The 21586-nt window shown below is 45.2% G+C and overlaps 1 protein-coding gene across 4 annotated transcripts in view; it reads right to left on the bottom strand.

The window, feature by feature from the left end:
* Positions 1-21586, bottom strand: part of LOC132815828 (disco-interacting protein 2 homolog C) — a 608767-nt gene that overhangs the window by 94853 nt on the left and 492328 nt on the right. For all 4 annotated transcript variants that reach the window (XM_060825111.1, XM_060825113.1, XM_060825112.1 and 1 more), the window contains 3 exons: positions 20347-20427; positions 7798-7921; positions 7367-7488 (listed from right to left, as the gene is read on the bottom strand). In XM_060825111.1, coding sequence (XP_060681094.1) covers positions 7367-7488; positions 7798-7921; positions 20347-20427 — 327 coding nt within the window. The remainder of the gene's footprint in view (positions 1-7366; positions 7489-7797; positions 7922-20346; positions 20428-21586) is intronic.

Genomic DNA, 21586 nt, shown 5'->3' with positions numbered 1-21586 from the left:
ATACCCATCCAAATACCTCTTAAATATTGCAATTGTACCAACCTCCACCCCTTCCTCCGGCAGCTCATTTCATACATGTACCACCCTCTGCGTGAAAAGGTTGCCCCTTAGGTCTCTTTTATATCATTTCCCTCTCACCCTAAACCTATGCCCTCTAGTTCTGGACTCCCCGACCCCAGGGAAAAGACTTTGCCTATTTATCCTATCCATGCCCCTCATAATTTTGTAAACCTCTATAAGGTCACCCCTCAGCCTCTGATGCTCCAGGCAAAACAGTCCCAGCCTGTTCAGCCTGTCCCTATAGTTTAAATCCTCCAACCCTGGCAACATCCTTGTAAATCTTTTCTGAACCCTTTCAAGTTTCACAACATCTTTCCGATAGGAAGGAGACCAGAAATGCACGCAATATTCCAACAGGGGCCTAATCAATGTCCTGTACAGCAGCAACATGACCTCCCAACTCCTGTACTCAATACTCTGACCAATAAAGGAAAGCATACCAAACGCCTTCTTCACTATCCTATCTACCTGCGACTTCACTTTCAAGGAGCTATGAACCTCCACTCCAAGGTTTAAAAAAGTGATTTTTCCATCATCCCCTGAGGAACTGAGAAAATGAAATCGAATGCCTTTTGGGAGTAAATAGTTTTCATATGATGCTGCCTGGAATCTCGATGCCTGCCTGATCCAATATTATAGACCAGCTGGGAGGTGGAGAAGGAGCTGGACTAAACAAAAATGCTGCAATCCTAGAAGACGAGATCTGTGCGCAAAGAATGGAGTTGAGACAAGAAGCTGCAGGAGATAGGACAACGCAAGTTATAAGGAACAGTGGAGCAGATAGTGAGTGGCATGCAGGACCTGATCCAGAAGGGTGATGACAGGGTAGGTATAGGAGACCTGAGATAATAAGGACCAGGGGTTGGGGAGGGGCCATGGAAATTGGAGGGCTTGGAGACATGGGTGGGTGAAGTAGGTATCAAAAACGTCAGCATGACCAGGAGCTGGGTGGAATAAAATCGATGTGTTTGGGGGGAGGGTAATTTATCAGAGGCTTATATTGGGGAGAGATGGGGGGGATTTGGGACTTGGAGAGAAAGATCAGGAACTTTAATTAGTGGAAGGAGCAAACGAGTGAGTTCAGTGGGGCTTGTGGGGTTGGGAGGGTAGGGGAGAATCTTCATCTTGGGAAGTAAAGTGGGGCGGAGTCAGTGTTAGATACTCTGAGGGGGATGGTTGCCTTTGGTTGGGTGTAAAAACAATGACTGCAGATGCTGGAAACTAGATTCTGGATTAGATTCTGGATTAGTGGTGCTGGAAGAGCACAGCAGTTCAGGCAGCATCCAAAGTGCAGTGAAATCGACGTTTCAAAAGCCCTTCATCAGGAATCCTTCAACATCGATTTCGCAGCACTTTGGTTGGGTGTAGAGGTGACATTTTGGTGAAGGGCGGAGATTGTAAGGGCCATTGGCGAGGGTCATGGGAGGGGCATGGTGGATCATGGAAAGGCACTTACCCCCTGGATCCAACAGTCCTCACCTCCTAGTAGCTGCTCAGACTCAGGAAACCTGGCCTTTCAAGCTCACTTTAAAACAGTAAAGCAGAATGAGGTGATTAACCTCATTCTAATACAGATTCTTCCATCCCTCATCCACATTTATTCAGTAATCCTTCAATTAAAGGTGTGAATTAAAAATGAATCCTGTTATATTTCTTGCTCACAGTCCCACAGTTTTGAAGTTTATCCAAGTACAGTAGTTATCCTGGAAGCAATCTGGTACAATCTGGAGCAGGATTTCATGTCCCAGCCCAGAGGTGAGGTGAGGTGAGGTGGAGTGGGGGTGGGGGGTGGGGGGCGGAGTTGGAGTTGGGGAGGAGACCAATTGTGGTCTTTCGTGGGTCACTGCCACCCCACTGCTGCTGGACAATGGACTCAGCATCCAGGCAGGTCACCCAGCAAACATTGCCAAAGTCTTTTGGTGTGGGTAAGTTGGAGAGATATCATCTGTTCTCAGGCACTGTGTACCTGATCAATGGGAAAGGGGCAACACACAGAAACCCAGCCAATCCTTGCTACTGGCTCCCCCATTGGTGTTTCTCCCCCCGAAATGCTGCAGGAGCCCATTCATCTCTAGTGTAGGTTGGCAGTTTATACATTATAATATGTTTCTATATTCAAACAACTCTGCAAACTCAATTCTGGGGAAGGTGGTGGAGCATAGTGGACTTACTTTTTCTGGGCCTTAGGGAAAGCCTCTGGGTAAATTGAGGTTTGTACTGTACTGCACTGCCAGATCTGAATGGAAAGTACTATTCCAGTAGTTTGTACCACCCAATAATTTCTGATGTAATTGGATTCCTCTAGCAGCCTCTCTCCCAATCTTATAAAATCAGTCTCCTGACCTCCTCTAATCTCAGCCTCCATAATACTGTATCCTAAACTCCCTCTCCCCACAGGCCTCCCCATCATTCCCAACTCTGCTCTGCCTCCCCATTCCCCAAATCATCCGACTAAATTATCTCCCATGTTCTTGCTGCGATCCCTACAGCTTGACTTTGCCATTCGATCTTCCCAATCTTTTCTCATCTTTGGCTCTGCTTGTCCTCTCACCCACTCCACCCCACCCTTCCTGAGATAACCCAGCTGGTGCCCCTGTACCGTCACAGTAATCAACCTCTCAAACTAGATCGCTCTGGTCAGGGAAAACAAGACATGGGAAGAGAGGTTGGCCATTTGGCCCACTGAATCCACTCCACCATTCAAAGAAATCAAGGTGATCCAATAATTCACAACTCCACTTTCCAAAACACTAACCAGGTTGAATTCAGCAGTACCTGCAGGAAAAACATTTATCTGGGTTTTGACTTCAAACAAGCCCTTTCTGCTCCCTCTCTAATTTCCAGCCAAGTGTCACAAACCTAAGATTGAAATTGCACGCCTATTATGATTAGAGACTAATTGTGCATTTATAAACAAATTTAGCTGATCAGTTAAGCTTTAAATAACACAGGCATGCTAAAAAAGAACCATTTCTCTCTTTCTCAATTAAAATGTACTACGCAATGCAGAATTTGATAATATCCTATTGAGTACCTGTCTTTGTAAATGCTCTAATTAAGCAGCTAAGTTTCAGGGAAAGGATTTTTAAGGAAGTTATACCATCAAATGAATTTCTTTTTAATGTTTATTGCAAGGGGAAGCATTCTGCCTTTTCTCTGTACAAAATAGAAGGAACGAGTCAGTAATGTGTCAGCAGCAATAACAACAGGAAAGTTTCCACCCTGCATTTTTTAGTGACAATGGAAGAACTGTTCATAGAATCATAGAATCCTTACAGTGTGAAAGCAGGCCATTCAGACCATTGACTCCACACTGACTCTCCAAAGACCATTCCACCCCATCCCCGAAACCCTGCATTTCCTAAGACTAATCCACCTAGCCTGCACATGCCTGGACACTATGGGCAACTTAGCATGGTCAATCTACCAAACCTGCACATCCTTAGACCTGGTCAGTAAACTGCATACAGACAGTTGCTTGAGGCTGGAATTGAACCTGGGTCTCTGGCACCGTGAGGCAGCAGTGCTAACCACTGAGCCGTCCACTCTGGGAGATTTCAAACATCTATTTTCTTAGCCATATCCCAAATGCCACACAAAAAGTGCAATGATGTTGGCAATCTTCGCCAAACTTTTGAACAATGTAGTCTAAACTCTGATTAATCAAAAGATTCAAGTTGAAGTAATTTCAATTTGAGGTACAGCAACATAGCACTTTAGGAGAGAATGAAAAGATTCCAATTAGGCAACAAATTCCATCAATAGGATCAACAGGTGCCAGGAAAACATGTATTTGAATTGTAAATCGCAAATAGCCTTTGGCACAACCCCAGACTTTTCCTTTTGATATTCTGCATGTATTCCTTTGTGTGGGTTGCTATAGCAACATTGCATGAAAATATACACAAAGCACAACATGATTTAGTTGCCTCAAAATCAGCGTAATTGCCAAACCCACATTTTGCTGCACAATAACTTATTAAGGATTGGGGTTTCTAAGCAGAGTAACAGATTATTGAACATTAAGGCTGACACTATACTCTTTAACAAGGAGTCTTGTACTTTTTTTCACAAGATGAACGATTACAGTATTGTGTGTCATTGGGGTGGCACAGTGGCCCAGTGGTTAATACTGCTGCCTTGCAGCACCAGGAACCTGGATTCAATTCCAGCCTCTGTGACTGTCAGTGTGGAGTTTGCAATTTGCCCAGGTGCTCCGGTTTCCTCCCACAATCCAAAAGATGTGTACGTTTGGTGAATTGGCCACACTAAATTGCCCATTGTGTTTAGGGATGTGTAAGTTAGGTGCAATAGTTAGTACAAATGTAGAGTAATAGGGTTGGGGAGTGGGTCTGGGTGGGTTACTCTTCGGAGGGTAACTCTGCACTTGTTGGGCCAAATGGCCTGTTTCTGCACCGTAGGGATTCTAAAATTCTATGGCTGAATAGTTTCAAGGGGGAGTTAGATAAAATTCTTCAGGTTAAAGGGATGAAAGGATATGGGGAGAAAGCAGGAACAAGTTATGGAATTGGATGATCAGCCATCATCATATTGAATCATACAGCAGACTTGAAGGGCTGAATGGCCTACTCCTGCTCCTACTTCTATGTTTCACAGGAATCAGCAAGCTGAAAGGTGCCTGCTGCCTTTTATGCATAAGCAGTGCTCTCAACCCACGTTAACTGGTAGCACTGTTTTTGCTGACCAGACAAATGGACACATCAACTTTGTAGAATGATCATATTAATAAAGTGACATTAAATGGAAGGTCACTGAGTGAGCTGTGGTTCAGTGGAAGCACTCAGAAGGTTGTGGGTTCAAACTGCTGTCCAGTGACGTGAGCAGGTAGTCTAGGCTTATAAGTTAGACTGACAGAAGGATTCACCAGTAGAGATGCTGCTTTGCCTCTTTAACCCTCTAAGTTATGGATAAAAATCTAACTGCACTAAGAGAGCAGGGTAGCACTGTTGGCAAATATGTATCCCCCAACATGTCACCAGAACAGATTAGCTGGTTATTATCTCAATAGAACCATGCTGCACACAATGTATGTGGTGCTTTCCCTGCAATATCACACTTGGTACGCTTTTAATAGTTATAAAGTCCTTTGAGGCATTCTGAAGTCATCAATGGCACTCCAAATACAAGTCTTTTCTTTCTTTGAATGGTGGTGGCAAATTACCTACTCACCATGGGGCCACTACACTGCTGTGACACCAGATTAAAACTACTTTATAAGGTCATTCTCTACTTTTTCACAAGCATCAGTACAAACTCCACCACATTAGGCACGATGACCAAAGTCACAGCTACCAGAGACATCATTGCTGTCATGTAAATGGGCCATAAAATACAACCTTGGAGCATTGCAAGGATATTATATTGTACCAAAGCACTGTTTAATAATAAACACAGGCACTCTGACTGACACAAATTAATACTACCAGAGAAGCTGAAGGTCAGAGATAAATGAGAAAATTTCATAAGTGAAAAATAAGGCACGGTCAATTAAGTTGATGATTTCCAGTCACCACATTTCCAAATCACTGAATAAACCATGATCATGATTATTATGCATCCAAATGACCGTTTCCATTTATCAGCAATTAACATTGTAATTAACATTTAAGATTGTATCCCATTATGTCATCGGGATTTGTTTTCTGAACAGTCAAGCTGTCCTATGACTCCTAGCAATAGGTTTCCCAAGACAGGAGCTAAGCAGCAGCTTGGCAACAAGGTTGCTCTTCAGCACTGCAACTACATTATTAACAGAAAGCCACATGTCTACGAATTAAAAGACATTTGATAGGCCAGCAGAATGTGCAAACTCCACACCGACAGTCGCCCAAGGCTGGAATCGAACCTGGGACCCTGATGCTGTGAGGCAGCAGTGCTAACCACTGAGTCACCATGCTGCCCAAGGGATACAGGATAGGGGCCAAATACAAGAAAATAGAACTAGCTCCATTTAGGGAACTTGGTTGGTATGAACAAGTTGGATCAGAAGGGTCTGTTTCCGTGCAGTACACCTCTGTGACTTGGCCATTGTCTTGCTCAGCTAATTCTCCACTCACACAAACCCATCTCCTCTCCTGTCTTTAAAATTCCCTCCAACCTGTGCGGCTGCACTCTGACATTCCACGCATGGTAATAAGTGACAGCACATCGATCACAGCCCTGAATTCTGTTTCCATAATCTGTCTTCATTGAGATGTGGATAAAGCAGTGGATCACCTCCCCTGTTCAGATGTTCAGTTAATAAGCTCTATCGTTGATTTCATCATCAAGGTATCTGCTAATTTCAAAATTAGAATCGGAAAATGGGTTTTGGATACCCGTCTTCAATTTAAGTAAGGGTAAGGTTTGAAGCAAACAACACCTCATCGGACTTAGAACAGGAAAAGTAATCATAATTTAAATTGACTCCCCTTTGTGGTGAAAGGAGTGCGTGTGGAAGGCTGTGGGTATGGTGCCAATCAAGCAGATCACTTTGTCTTAGATGCTGTCGAGCTTCAATGTTGTTGAAGCTACACCATTCCATGTCATTGGACGGTATTCCTTCACAATCCGAATCTGTGCACTGCAGACATTGGACAAGCTTTGAAGAGTTAGGAAGTGAGGAACTCACTGCCAAATCCCCACCCCTGAGCTGCTCTTGTAGCTAACGCATTTATGCGGCTATTACAGTTCAAGTTTCTGGTCGTTGATAACTCTCATAATGTTAACAATGAGGGATTCAGTAATATCATTAAATGTCAAGGGGTGGGGATTACATTCACGTTTGTTTGAGATGGCAATTGCATGGCTTTAGTGTCGCACAAATGATACTTTATTATATCATATTTTAATAAAGTGGGTGTGGAACAAATGCAGTGAATTGCTCATGTATACTTATGCTACTGTACCCCTTTATAAGTAACAGGATATCTGATCTGGACCTTACAAACAAGGTTACCATTTTTAGTAGGAATTTATTGTTGACACAGTCTCCAGGCATACCAGCACCATTTCACCCAAATCATTTTCCACTGAAGTCAGATAAAATTTGAGAACTAAATTAGAATTAATTTAGGGTCAGTAAAACATTGTTTTTGATTTTAGCGGATAAGTTTATATGAAGTATCTTATTATTTTGAAGTACTGTACAAAGTATTGTGGTAATATAAAATATGAAGGACCAGTAATCAAAATATGTCGTAGGACTTGAAAAGCAGGAATATAGATTGATAATTTGTTCAAATAAAAAGATAATTGGGTGAAAATTTAAACAGAGAATATACTAAAAGGTTAAATCCTGCCCTACCTCCACAATCATCTTCACTGTGGGTAACGTGGTAGCAATATTCTGCGGGTGTGGAGGACGGACTGTTATTGGCACACAACCTGCATACAGGCATCCATAAAATGCTGCAATTAAGTCTATTCCTGTATAAAAGGAGAAAACATGCCTCATCTTAGTGTCTGAACTGCAAAACCCCATGTTACTGTACAAGTTTTACAACAAACCAAGTTATCAGATTTTCTTTAAAAGGCACATATTCATTTTAAAATGCCAAGCTTAGATTAATTATGCCCATTTCCTTTAACCCTCAGCTTTTCAGTTGAAGAAATGTCAGAACAGCTTTTAATCAGAAGGCAAATGTTAATTGCACATTGCAATTATTGCAACTTTGTTGAAAAGGAGAGGATGAAGAATTTGAGAGTAAAAGAAAAATGATTACACCATTAACATACCTGGTGGATAAACTAAAGCCACATGATCTCCATCCTGTAGGTGCCCCCTCTCCATCAACATAACTGCTATTTTCTCAGCTCGTTTATGTAGCTGAAGACATGTTAACGAATTGGCTATTGTACCCTAATAAACAAACATGAAAGATAAAATTAGATTGCTTCCATGACAGCTCAAATCATTAGCTCACTTATTATTATCATCTAATTTCAAGAGTTATATTATGATGAAGGCTAAGAAGTTCATATACGTGAATATAATTTTTGTCATTTGCATTTCAAAATAGATCCAGATGGATTTTGTTAAGAGTTTTCTTTCTTAAAAAAAAAAGTCAGAGTCCTTCCAGAACAGTGAATAAATCCAGCATTTGTCAAAAATCAACTGAATGCAGCTCTCTATGATGGAAACGGAAAAAGTGTTTCTCCTGTTGGGTTTACACAGGTAGGGTCAGCATGTCAGGCCAATAACTTTGCTTTCTGTTCAAAGGAATCTAGGATCATGGTACAGAAGATACCAAAGTAGAATATAGAAGCACTTTTAGTTTCCTACTGAGAAGGAATTCAGGGAAGTTCAGCAAACATGTCACTTCAACAGAAGGTTTAACATATGAAATTTTCAAACCAGGAAAACCTGACCAGAAATCTGCAGATTATTAAAACTGAGAAAGTTTCGGCTCCCAGATCGAACCGTTCATGTTGGCAGATTTGGAAATGACTCATCAAATTGTCTCCACAGTACACTGCAAAGAAACTGTAAGGAGTCAGTAATGTAGAAACTTAAGGATTTTGAAATAGCCATGTAAATTCTCTGCAGTCCAGTCTCCATATTGGATAGAGAAAGGTTGAATTTTTGTTTTGCTGTGTATTTATGTATTCCATACAACATATAATATAATCTTATACTTTTAAATACATTAGTTTGCTTTTTTATTGTTTCTACTTTCATTTAATGAGCTTTGTTGTTATAAAAATTTGTAACCTGTTGTGACTATGCCACAATCACTAACCGCCATGTGAACTAACAACAGATGTAATGTATCAATCCAGATCTCATTCTGGGAATGGAGTCCCCAGCTGTACCACCAGCTTGACTCACAAAAATGCTAACATTTAAGAAATAACTTTTAGGTGGGGATTCAAGTATTCAATTTAAGATAAATGGAAATTCCTGACTGAGAAACTGAAACTGACAGCTTGCTGTGAAATAAATACAATTCAAACAGACCTGGGGTCACTTTAGCTGAAAAGGTAACTTACATCTATTCAAAAAGATTTGGAATGGAAACAAGAAAACTTAAACAATGGAAGATCCCTTGTTGAAATTTTGGTTAGAATTTTGGGAGACTTAAGTCAATAATAAATTTAGATTGTATGCACAGTTCACAGATTAAAAGAAATTAAATAGCACTTGGAAGAAAAATATGAAGTAGGAGAAAGGATCATTATTTCTATTAGAGATATAGAGTATCATTGAATCATAGAACCGCTACAATGTGGATGCAGGCCAGAGTCTAGATTAGAGTGGAGCTGGAAAAGCACAGCAGGTCAGGCAGCAATCAAGGAGCAGGAAAATCAATGTTTCGGGCAAAAGTCCTTCATCAGGGTTCCTCGATTTTCCTGCTCCTTGGATGCTGCCTGACCTGCTGTGCTTTCCCAGCACCACTGTAACCTAGACTCTGATTTCCAGCATCTGCAGTCCTTACTTTTGCCAAGTAGACCATTCGTCCCATCAAGTCCACACTGATCCTCTTAAAGAGTATCCCTCCCCAACCCACCCAATAACTGATATTTCCCATTGCTAATCTACCTAACCTGCACATGCATGGACTATGGGTGGAAACCAGAGCACCCAGAGGAAACCCAACCAGAAACAAGGATGATGGGCAAACTCCATACAGACAGTGACCTGAGGTTGGAATTGAACGCAGGTCCCTGGCATTGAGGCAGGAGTGCAAACCACTGTGCCACCCATGTGGGCGCCAGAATCAAAATGTTTAGTTTACTTTGCATTTCTGTTTGGATAATCCCAGGAACAAGCAGAGACAGAAAGCCCATTAAGGTCCATAACACAGGCATAGACCCAAAGCAAAAGGGCTTTCAGAAATCAGAGGCATATCCGAGGTCGAAGGCAGTGAAGGGAAACATCTGCTATGTTACAGTGTCATGACATGATTGAGGAGTGCTGGAGGCTTACTTAGCTCGAGGTTAATGAAAGAAAGCCCTTGAAAGACCATACCTTGTAGGATAGCAGGACCACTGAGAAGAACAAAAGTGTATTCCTGAGACCTGTGGCACTTTGATTTGGTCCCAGAGCTTGTTAAGTGGCTAAAAACGTACTGCAGGCAATGTCCAAGTAGAAAAGGAAATGTTCAGTTGGGGTGTTCATTTTTAATGTTTAACTGATTACTCAGGTGTTTTTTTTGAGTGTAACATGATCAATACATTAAGATAGGGTTCAGTTAGTGGTTTAGTTTTGACTCATTGGAAGTAAAATCATATGATTACTCAGTAGAATGTTGTGGATTTATCCTGTCAATAGATAACAGGAATTTTAAGTTACTCATCATTTGTTTAAAGTGTTTTCAGAGGTTGTAAAGCAAATAGATTGATTTCTGCACATATATGACCAAACTGTTCTGTTCCTGTACCCCTTTTAACAAAATAACAGAACATTTTTTTATCTGTACATTATTTTCGATATCAATATATTATTTTATGCACAAAATTGGACAAAACATCTACACAATCAATGGATCTGATCAGATTTAAGATCTGCGGTTTTGCCCAAACGAGTCCTAAATGGTGGTAAACAAGTAAAATCTATCGAGGAGGCTCCACAAATATCCCCAGCAAAAGATAACGCTGCAGCATTTGCAAAACCTTTCAGCCAGAAGTGTTCAGTGGAAGATCCTTCTAGGCCTCCGCCAGAGAACCCCAACATGGCAGTGCTAGTCTTCAGTTAATGGGATTTACTCCAGATGATATCAAGGAATGGTTGGAAGCACTGGGCACTGCAAAGGCTATGGGGTCCTGACATTCTTAGAATTAAAATTAGGTTTATCTTCACACATACTGACATGTCGCCACTGACAGCGCAATCTTAGGTACAAAGTAGAAACATAAAGAAACAAGGTTAAAAAGTTAAACATTACAATCTTGACTAAAAAGCAGAAAAACAAAGAAACACAGTCCTTAGGTGCCTGGCCATGCTGAGCTTCCACTCCTCACAACAGCTCCACCTCCGCACTCCAGGCTCAACGTCGCCACCTCACAGCCTGTCCCTGGCTCGTGCTGCCTGCCCTGCTCCTGCCCTTGCCTCATGATGCCTGCTCCTGCCCCTACCTCGTGCTGCCTGCTCCTGACCCTGCCTCGTGCTGCCTGCCTCTGCTCCTGCCCCGTAATCCCTGCCCCTGCCCTGTGATGCCTGCTCCTGCTCCTGCCCCTGCCTTGTGCTGCCTGGTCCTGCTCCTGACCAGTGCTGCCTGCTCCTGCTCCTGGCCAATGCTGCCTACCCCTGCTCCTGCCACCTGCTGCCTGCCCCTGCCTCATGCTGCCTGTCCCGCCTCGCGCTGCCTGCTCCTGCCTCGCGCTGCCTGCCCCTGCCTCGCGCTGCCTGCACCTGACCCTGCCTCGTGCTGCCTGCTCCTGCCCCTGCCCCGCCTCGTGCTGCCTGCACCTACCCCCGCTTGTGCTACCTGCCCCTGCTCCTGCCTTGTGCTGCCGGCCCCCGCCCCTGCCTCGTGCTGCCTGCCCCTGTTCCTGCCTCGTGCTGCCTGCTCCTGACCCTGCCTCGTGCTGCCTGCTCCTGCCCCTGCCTTGAACTGCTTTTACCTGCCCTTGCCTCGTGCTGCCAGCTCCAGCCCCGTGCTGCCTGCTCCAGCCCCTGCCCCGTACTGCCTACTCCTGCTCATACCTTGTGCTGCCTGCTCCTGCCCCGTGCTGCCTGCTCCTGCCTCGTGCTGCCTGGTCCTGGCTCGTGCTGCCTGCCCCTGCTCCTGCCTCATTCTGCTTGCCCTTCCACTGGCCTCGTGCTGCCTGCCCCTGCTCCTGCCTCGTGCTACCTGCCCCTGCCCCTTGCTGCCTGCTCTTGGCTCATGCTGCCTGCCTCTGCCTCGTGCTGCCTGCTCCTGGCTCGTGCTACCTGCCCCTGCCTCATGCTGCCTGCCCCGCCCCGTCCCATGCTCCCTGCCCCGTCCATGCTCCCTTCCCCCTGACCCTGCCTCGTGCTGCCTTCACCTGCTCCTGCCTCATGCTGCCTGCCTCTGCCCGTGGTGCCTGCTCCTGCCTTGTCCTGCCTGCCCCTGCGCCTGCCCTGTGCAGCCTGCTCCTGTCCCTGCCTTGTGTTGCCTGCTCCTGACCCTGCCTTGTGCTGCCTGCCCCTCCTCCTGCTGCCTGCCCCTGCCTCATGCTGCCAGCCCCTGCCCCATGCTGCCTGCCCCGCCACTGCCTCGTGCTGCCTGCTCCTGCTCCTGCCTTATGCTGCCTGCTCCTGCCCCTGCCCCATGCTGCCTGCTCCTAACTCGTGCTGCCTGCCCCTGCACCTGCCTCGTGCTGCCTGCCCCTGCCCCGCCTCATATTGCTTGCCCCTCCCTCTGCCCTGTGCTGTCTGCCCCTGCTCCTGCCTTATGCTGCCTGTCACTGCTCCTGCTGCCTGCTCCTGCCCCTGCCCCGTGCTTCCTGCCCCAGCCCCTATCCCATGCTGCCTGCCCCTGCCCGTGCCTTGTGCTGCCTGCCCCGTCTCGTGCTGCCTGCTCCTGCAACCTGCCTCTTGCTGCCTGCCCCTGCTCCTACCTTGTGCTGCTTGCTTCTGCCTCATGCTGCCTGCCCCTGCTCCTGCCTTGTGCTGCTTGCTTCTGCCTCATACTGCCTGCCCCTGCCTCATGCTGGCGGCCTCTGCCTCATGTTGCCTGCCCCTACCCCCGCTCATGCTGCCCGATCCGGTCTCGTGCTGCCTGCCCCTGTTCCTGCCCCATGCAGCCTGGCCCTGCCCCTGCCTCATGCTACCGGCCCCTGTCCCTGCCCCGTGCTGCCTGCCCCTTGCTCTCTCTCCCCCCCAATGGCTCAACCCCCTTTAGTTTAATCTGCTTACCTTACGTGAGGTGCAAACCTGTGCAGTGCTGCCTGCCCCTGCCCTGTGCTGCTTGGCCCTGCGTTGTCATGCCTGCTCCTGCCCCTGCCTCGTGCTGCCTGCGCCTGCCTCATGCCGCCTGTCCCTGTTCCTGCCTCGTGCAGCCTGCCCCTTCCCCTGCCCTCATGGTGTCTTCCCCATGCCTCGTGCTGCCTGCCTCAGCTCATGCCTTGTGCAGCCTGCCCCTTCCCCTGCCTCGTGGTGCCTGCCCCTCCCTCATGCTGCCTGGTCCTGTTCCTGCCTAGTGCTACCTGCTCATGCCCCTGCCTCTGCCCAGTGCTGCCTGTCCTTGGTCCTGCCTCGTGCTGCCTGCCCCTGCCTAGTGCTGCCTGCTGCTGCCTCGTGCTATCTGCCCCTGCCTAGTGCTGCCTGCTCCTGCCTCGTGCTGCCTGCCCCTGCCGCTGCCTCGTGCTGCCTGCTCCTGCCCTTGTCTCGTGCTGCTTGCCCCTGCCCCATGCTGCCTGCCCCTGCCTTGTGCTGCCTGTTCCTGCCCCTGCCCCGTGCTGCCTGCTCCTGACTCTGCCCCGTGCTGCCTGCTCCTGACTCTGCCCCGTGCTGCCTGCCCCTGCCTCGTGCTACCTGCCCTTGCCCCGTTCTGCCTACCCCTACCTAGTGCTGCCTGCGTCTGCCCCTACCTCATGCTGCCTGCCCCTGCCTCTGCCTAGTGCTGCCTGTCCTTGCACCTGCCTCATGCTACCTGCTCCTGCCCCGTGCTGCCTGCCCCTGCCCCCTGCTCTCCCTCCCCCCTGCTCTCCCACCCCACCCTGCTCTCGCTCCGCCCCCACTGGCTCAACCCCCTTTAGTTTAATCTGCTTACCATACGTGAGGTGCAAGCCTGTGCAGTGCGAAGGTAAGCAGATTAAACTAAGGAAAACCAGTCGTGAAAGAAGGAGAAGTAAAAGTGGATGGAGCAGGAGTCCACACAGTGCACATTGACTCGGCCGCCGCCTTGAGCATATTCCAGTAACAGGTCAGGCGGCATCAGGTAAAAACCCTTCCTGATGAAGGGCTTATGCCCGAAACTTCGATTCTCCTGCTCCTCGGATGCTGCCTGACCTGCTGTGCTTTTCCAGCACCACACTCTCGACCATATTCCACTAACAGTGCAGAAGATGTGTGCCCCTAGCCAAGCTGTTCCAATACATGTACAACTCAGGCATTTGCTTCACAACTTGTAAAATTGCCCAAGTAAGTCCTGTACACAAAAAGCAGGACAAATCCAACCTGGCCAATTCCTGCCCATCCTCGAGCATCAGTAAACTGATGGAAGGTGTCATCAATAGTGCTCCCAACAGCACCTGCTCAGCAACAACCTGCTAAGTGATGCCCAGTTTGGGTTCTACCAGGGTCACTCAGCTCCTGATCTCATTACAGCCTTGCTTCACACAAGGACCAAAAGAGCTGAATCCCACAGGTTAGTTGAGAGTGATAGGCCTTGATGTCAAGGCTGTGTTTGACCAATTGTGGGGTCAATGAGTCCAAGCAAACTAGAGTCAATGGGAATCAGGGAGATAATTCTCTGCTGGTTGGAGTCACACCTGGCATAAAGAAAGATGGTCATCATTGTTGGAGGTCAGTCAGCTCGGCTCCAGGATACCTCAACAGGGATTCCTCAGGGTGGTGTCCTAGGTCCAACCACTTCACCTGCTTCATCCATGATCTTCCTCCGTTGGAAGGTCAGAGGTCAGATATTGAAGCACTCAATACCCAAATGCAGCAAGGCCTGCAGGAGGGCTCACTTGATCCGAAGCATTAAGTCTGCTTTCTCTTCACGGACGCTGCCAGACCTGCTGAGCTGCTCCAGAAATTCCAGGTTTTGTTTCTGCATAATATCCAGGCTCAGGCTGAGACGTGAGTCAAGATTAGAGTGGTGCTGTAAAAGCACAACAGGTCACGCAGCATCCGAGGAGCAGGAAAAATTGACGTTGCCGCCAAAAGCAGGAAGGGCTGAGAGGTGGCAAGTAGTATTTGCACCAGATGAGTGACAGTCACTGACGATCACTAACAAGAGAGAACCTAACTATCATCCCCTTACATTCAATGGCATTACCATCGCTGAATGCCCCTTACAAACAAGACAGTGCAAATGTAAAATGAATGGAGGAATTAAAGAGATAAATCGCAAAATGCTTGGCATCTGAGCAGTAGTTAAAGCATAAAATTCCCAGCCTCAAAAATTTGTTAAAGGCAGATCGCAAAACATTTTTCAGAAGCTGATCAGATAATGATTTCAAAGTTAGGAATGTTTACAGGTATGAGGACTGAACAGAAAGACTGGATGTTGACTAGGTCACTCATGGTGAAAAACAGTCATTTAGATGTAATGGGCTGCTAGATACATGTTCATTTGTAATTTTTTTTGTATTTCCAACAATGTTTATTTCATCTTCCTGTGCTGCAATGAGATGAGAAGCGTGCTGCAAAATTCTCTGGATGCAGTGGTCCCGTACCCAAGCGTTCAGGCCACTTCTGTACCTCCAAACTCCTCGAGAGCCACGGTGTCTATCACTGAAGGCAGTATCGGTTGACCACACAGGAGATGGGAAATCTGCAGAGTTGAACAGCTTTATAAAATGTGTCTGTGCTTCTAGTTGAAGATGGTGTATCTTTGCTGGTAGATTTGAAACATTAACACTTTTGTTCCTTCTTTAACCTGTTGCATGCAACATGTTGCAAACCTCTCTAAACAGTCCAGAACCACAGTAAATTCAAGTAAATGGCCCATTTATGAGTGATCAATCCAGCTGACAAAAGTGGGCGTGCCGTGGAATTGTTTGCCTCATTAAAATGCGGCTTAATATTGAAAACGTTGTGAACTATAGTCCTAAGCAACACCTTGTTCTTTCAGTTCTAATTCAGAGGTAACCTTAAATAAATTTTCTTTTTAATAGGTATTTAGTTTAATTTTGATGAATATAAATTTTATTAGATGATACTGTAAAATTAGTTCCACAAAATTATTTTTTTCACAAATCTACATTCAAGGAAATTTTCTTGAGATTTGTACGAGGATGGGGATTCCATCATATTAAACTCGATTTTTATACATGGAAGCAGGTCTGCCAACTTGCCCATCTCCATACTTGTATATCAGTGTTCAAATACTGATTCTAAAAGAGACCTATGCAACAACTGACATCGATGAACATGGCCGACAAGGGGAGAGGCCATTCTAGACTTAGTGCTCGGAAACGAGCCAGGGCAGGTATCAGATCTTGTGGTGGGAGAGCATTTTGGTGATAGTGACCACAACTGCCTCATATTCTACATAGTTATGGAGAAGGAGAGGATTAGGCAAAATGGGAGGATATTTAATTGAGGAAGAGGAAACTATGATGTGATTAGATATGAGTTAGGAAGCATGGATTGGGAGCAATTGTTCCATGATAAAGGTATTATAGACATGTGGAGACTGTTTAAGGAACAGTTGTTGCAAGTGATGAATAAATATGTCCCTCTGAGACAGGCAAGAAGGGGTAAGATAAAGGAACCTTGGATGACAAGAGCGGTGGAGCTTCTCGTCAAAAGGAAAAAGGTAGCTTACATAAGGTGGAGGAAGCGAGGATCAAGCTCAGCTCCAGAGGATTACAGGCAGGCGAGGAAGGAGCTTAAAAATGATCTGAGGAGAGTCAGGAGGGGGCATGAGAAAGGCTTGGCAGAACGGATTAGGGAGAACACAAAGGCATTTTACACTTTAGCGAGGAATAAGAGAATGGTCAAAGAAAGAGTAGGGTCGATCAGGGTTAGGGAATTTGTGTGTGGAGTCTGAGGAGGGAGGGGAAACCCTGAATGAGTTTTTTGCTTCTGTCTTTACAAAAGAAATGAACTTTGTAGTGAATGAAACCTTTGAAGAGCAGGTGTGCATGCTGAAATGGATAGAGATAGAGGAAGCTGATGTGCTGAAAATTTTGTCAAACATTAAGATTGACAAGTCACCAGGCCCCGACCAGATTTGTCCTCGGCTGCTTTGGAAACGAGAAATGCAATTGCTTCGCCATTTGCAAAGATCTTTTCATCCTCGCTCTCCACTGGAGTCGTACCTGAGGACTGGAGAGAGGCAAATGTAATTCCTCTCTTCAAGAAAGGACATAGGGAAATCCCCAGCAATTATAGACCAGTAAGTCTCACGTCTGTCATCTGTAAGGTGTTCGAAAAGATTCTGAGGGATAGGATTTATGACCATCTGGAAGAGCATGGCTTGATTAAATGCAGTCAACATGGCTTTGAGAGAGGCAGGTCATGCCTCACAAACCTTATCAAGTTCTTTGAGGATGTGACTAGAAAAGTTGATGAGGGTTGAGCTGTGGATGTGGTGTATATGGACTTCAGCTAGGCATTTGATAAATTCCCCATGGTAAGCTCATTGAGAAGGTCAGGAGGAATGGGATTCAGGGGAACATAGCTGTCTGGATACAGAATTCGCTGGCCAATAGAAGACAGTGAGTGGTAGTAGAAGGAAAATATTCTGCCTGGAAGTCTGTGGTGAGTGGTGTTCCACAGGGCTCTATCCTTGGGCCTCTATTGTTTGTAATTTTTATTAATGACTTGGATGGGGGGATTGAAGGATGGGTCAGCAAGTTTGCAGATGACACAAAGGTTGGAGGTGTCGTTGACAGTATAGAGGACTGTTGTAGGCTGCAGCGGGACATTGACAGGATGCAGAGATGGGCTGAGAGGTGGCAGATGGACTTTAACCTGGATAAATGCGAGGTAATGCATTTTGGGAGGTCGAATTTGAAAGCTGAGTACAGGATTAAGGATAGGATTCTTGGCAGTGTGGAAGAACATAGGGATCTTGGGGTGCAGGTACATAGATCCCTTAAAATGGCCACCCAAGTGGACAGGGTTGTTAGGAAAGCATATGGTGTTTTGGCTTTCATTAACAGGGGGATTGAGTTTAAGAGTCGTGAGATCTTGTTGCAACTCTATAAAACTTTGGTTAGACCACACTTGGAATACTGCGTCCAGTTCTGATCTCCCTATTATAAGAAATGTGGATGCTTTGGAGAGGGTTCAGAGGAGGTTTACCAGGATGCTGCCTGGACTGGAGGGCTTATCTTATGAGGAGAGGTTTTTTAGATTAGATTAGATTACTTACAGTGTGGAAACAGGCCCTTCAGCCCAACAAGTCCACACCGACCCACCAAAGCGCAACCCACCCATACCCCTACATTTACCCCTTACCTAACACTACGGGCAATTTAGCATGGCCAATTCACCTGACCCGCACATCTTTGGACTGTGGGAGGAAACCGGAGCACCCGGAGGAAACCCACACAGACACGGGGAGAACGTGACTGAGCTTGGACTTTTTTAATTGGAGAAAAGGAGGAGAAGAGGGGACCTAATTGAGGTATACAAGGCAATGAGAGGCATAGATAGAGTCAATAGCCAGAGACTATTTCCCAGGGCAGAAATGACTGATACAAGGGGTCGTAGTTTTAAGCTGGTTGGAGGAAAGTATAGAGGGGATGTCAGAGGCGGGTTCTTTACACAGAGAGTTGTGAGAGCATGGAATGCATTGCCAGCAGCAGCTGTGGAGGCAGGGTCTTTGGGGACATTTAAGAAACTCCTGGACATGCATGTGGTCACAGAATTTTGAGGGTGCATACATGAGGATCAATGGTCGGCACAACATCGTGGGCTGAAGGGCCTGTTCTGTGCTGTACTGTTCTATGATCTATGATCTATATCACTCACAAAATTCGAAAGAATCATCTCTTGCTCCCTGTAACTTCATAATCACTTTAACGCCAAAGATTTCAGAACAGGTTGCAAAGTGACCTCCATATTTCAGACAGTGAGCGAACTTACACTGAAAACCGTAGGTAAGCAATAAAAAACCCTTATGTTTGCAACAGACAGAAAAGAGAGCACCTGTCAAATTTTAAAGACTCGCCATTAATTTTTTTTCAAACATATATTTTGAAAAATGCAAATGCCTCAGAATGTGGGAGACAAGAGAACTGTCTTCCTTCAGTGTCCAAGAAGGTTGGAGCGCCAGTGGAAGGCTTGTGTGTGTCTTTCGGCTTGACTTACTGCCGAAAATACACAGCCAATTTTGACAGAAAGGATCACTGCTCCTTGGTTTTATCAATCTTATTTTAAAATCAAATACCATGAATGGCATTTCAATTTAATACTAAAGTGCAGAATCTGCAGGAAACCAATTTCAAGTTAATGGTTTTAATGCCACACTGAGAACTTAAAATAGATTGCAACACAGTAGTGTCTGAAATCTCAGCATGTATTGCTGAAAACGAACTGTCATTACTATGTCTGCATACGCACATTATATCCTTTCAAACAGAATATGCTTTTGCTTCTGGATTTGAAAATGCTTTTGCAAATGGCACTAACATGATAAGCCTGCTCTTTTTAAACTACATCACAGCCTTCTTATAGTCAATTATATCAAGATAAATTATATGATCCATCATCACAACTCAAATAATAAAAATAATTACATTTTAGAACAATGTAAACACAATCCAATTTTTCTGGTAATTAACATTTTTTCCATAAGGAAGTGGATTATGGTATGTTGACTATAGGGAGGAAGATGAAATTTACTCAAGGTAGATGAAATTCAATGTCAGGGCACCAAACTCAAAACCTTAATTTTTTCCTTATTTTATGAGTTGCCCAGGCCACTGTTAATCTCCCTAAAAGCCAAACTACATTACCAAGAGATTAAAAACCTGAATGACAGCAGTGTTCGGCCATTTTGTTGTTCCATAATGTTCAATGGCATGAACTCGGAAATAGCAGCAGATCTTCACATTGTTCAACAATCGACCTGATGCTTTTATTCTCCAGTCACTATGCCCTATTGTTCACTTGTTGCTTCGGCCAAAGATAAATTTCATCCACAAGAATAAGGAGCAGCAGCAAGCCATTTGCTCTGCCACTGATAAAAATCCAGTTGAGGGCTCATTCCCACTTTCCCGCCTGTCACCCACCACCATTCAACTTATTTGGATACTTTAATAATCTGCAGTACGGAATCTACTTGAAAACTTTAAAAAAGTAGAACAGCCCTGTTCAAGAACCAAAATTAAAGATTTAGTCCAACATAAGTCAACATTTTCTTTACACAGAGGGCATGGAATGCCCTATCTGCTATGTAGTCAACTCAGCCACATTAGGGAGATTTAAACAATCCTTAGATAAGCACATGGATGATTTTGAGATAGTGTAGGGGGACGAGCTGAGAATAGTTCACGGTTGGTGCAACATCGAGGGCTGAAGGGCCTGTTCTGCGCTGCATTGTTCTACGTTCTATAAACATGGTGCTATCAGGTTTAACTCTATTAAATGACCCAGATCAAATCATTAACAAATTCAAAGCTTTGAAATTAAAACAACATTAAATGATAAAATGCTTGTGCACTGGTGTACAAAACTGTCCAGACTCTACTCACCCGAGAGTTCAGTAATGTGAATAGCACGTGGTCAGGAGTAGTTTGTGCACGCCACTGAAGAACTTCAGCAAGAAACATAAACTGAAACAAAAGCATAACCATTATAAGCTTAAAGAGTGCAATTCTGATATGTAGAAAATGACTTCATTTCAATGTTTAAAATCTTACATGGTTTATTGTACAAATAAGTGAAAATTCTTTACCAGGATATACATTAAAGCCTTGTGCACTGTTGCTCACCCTGCCCTCACTGTAATTTTACCATCAGTGGGGGGGGGGGAATCAAGTGGATTACCTTTCTATGGGCCAATTGAGACCCTTTAACAGAATCACAGAACTATCACAGTACAGAAGGAGACCATCTAGCCCATTGTATCTGCACCAATTCTTCAAACAACCATCATCAGCTCATGTTAATTTCCTACCTTTTCATACACTCTCCTACACTATTGCTATCCAAATAATCACCCAATGCACTTTTCAATGCCTTAATTGAATTTGCCTCCAGAACACTTCCAGACAGTGCATTCCACACCCTACTAGAGTCATAGAGATGTACCGCATGGAAACAGATGCTTCTGTACAACCCGTCCATGTCGACCAGTTATCCCAACCCAATCTAGTCCCACCTGTCAGCACCTGGTCTATATCCCTCCAAACCCTTCCTATTCATATACCCATCCAAAGGCCTTTTAAATGTTGCAATTGTACCAGCCTCCACCACTTCCTCTGGCAGCTCATTCCATACACGTACCACCCTCTGCATGAAAGCGTTGCCCCTTAGGTCTCTTTTGTATCTTTCCCCTCTCACCCTAAACCTATGCCCGCTAGTTCTGGGCACCCCCACCCCACCCTAATTACTTGCTACATGACCAGGTTATTTTTCTTTCATCACCCTTGCTTCGCTTGCACATCACTTTGAATGTATGTCTTCTCAGTCTTGTTCCTTTCATGGGCAGGAGCAGCGTCTTTCTTTCTGTCTACTTTATTCAGCCCACTCGTGACCTTGAAAACCTTTGTCAGATCTCATCTTAGCCTTCTTCTCTCCAAAGTGAGCCAATCCCAACTTCTTCAACTTAACCTCATAACTTCTCATTCCTGGAAGCATTCTTGTAAATTGCTTTTGCACTCTCACCAATGCATTCATATGTTTCCTATAACGTGGCACCCAGAAATGTACACAATACTCCTGTTGAGGTCTAACAAGTGTCTTATACGAGTTCAACGTCACCTCTCTTGT

The sequence above is a fragment of the Hemiscyllium ocellatum genome, chromosome 5 (assembly GCF_020745735.1).
Source record: "Hemiscyllium ocellatum isolate sHemOce1 chromosome 5, sHemOce1.pat.X.cur, whole genome shotgun sequence".
Lineage (NCBI taxonomy): Eukaryota > Metazoa > Chordata > Chondrichthyes > Orectolobiformes > Hemiscylliidae > Hemiscyllium > Hemiscyllium ocellatum.
Note: the sequence above shows the minus strand (reverse complement) of the source record. Positions and strands in the feature narration are given on the sequence as shown.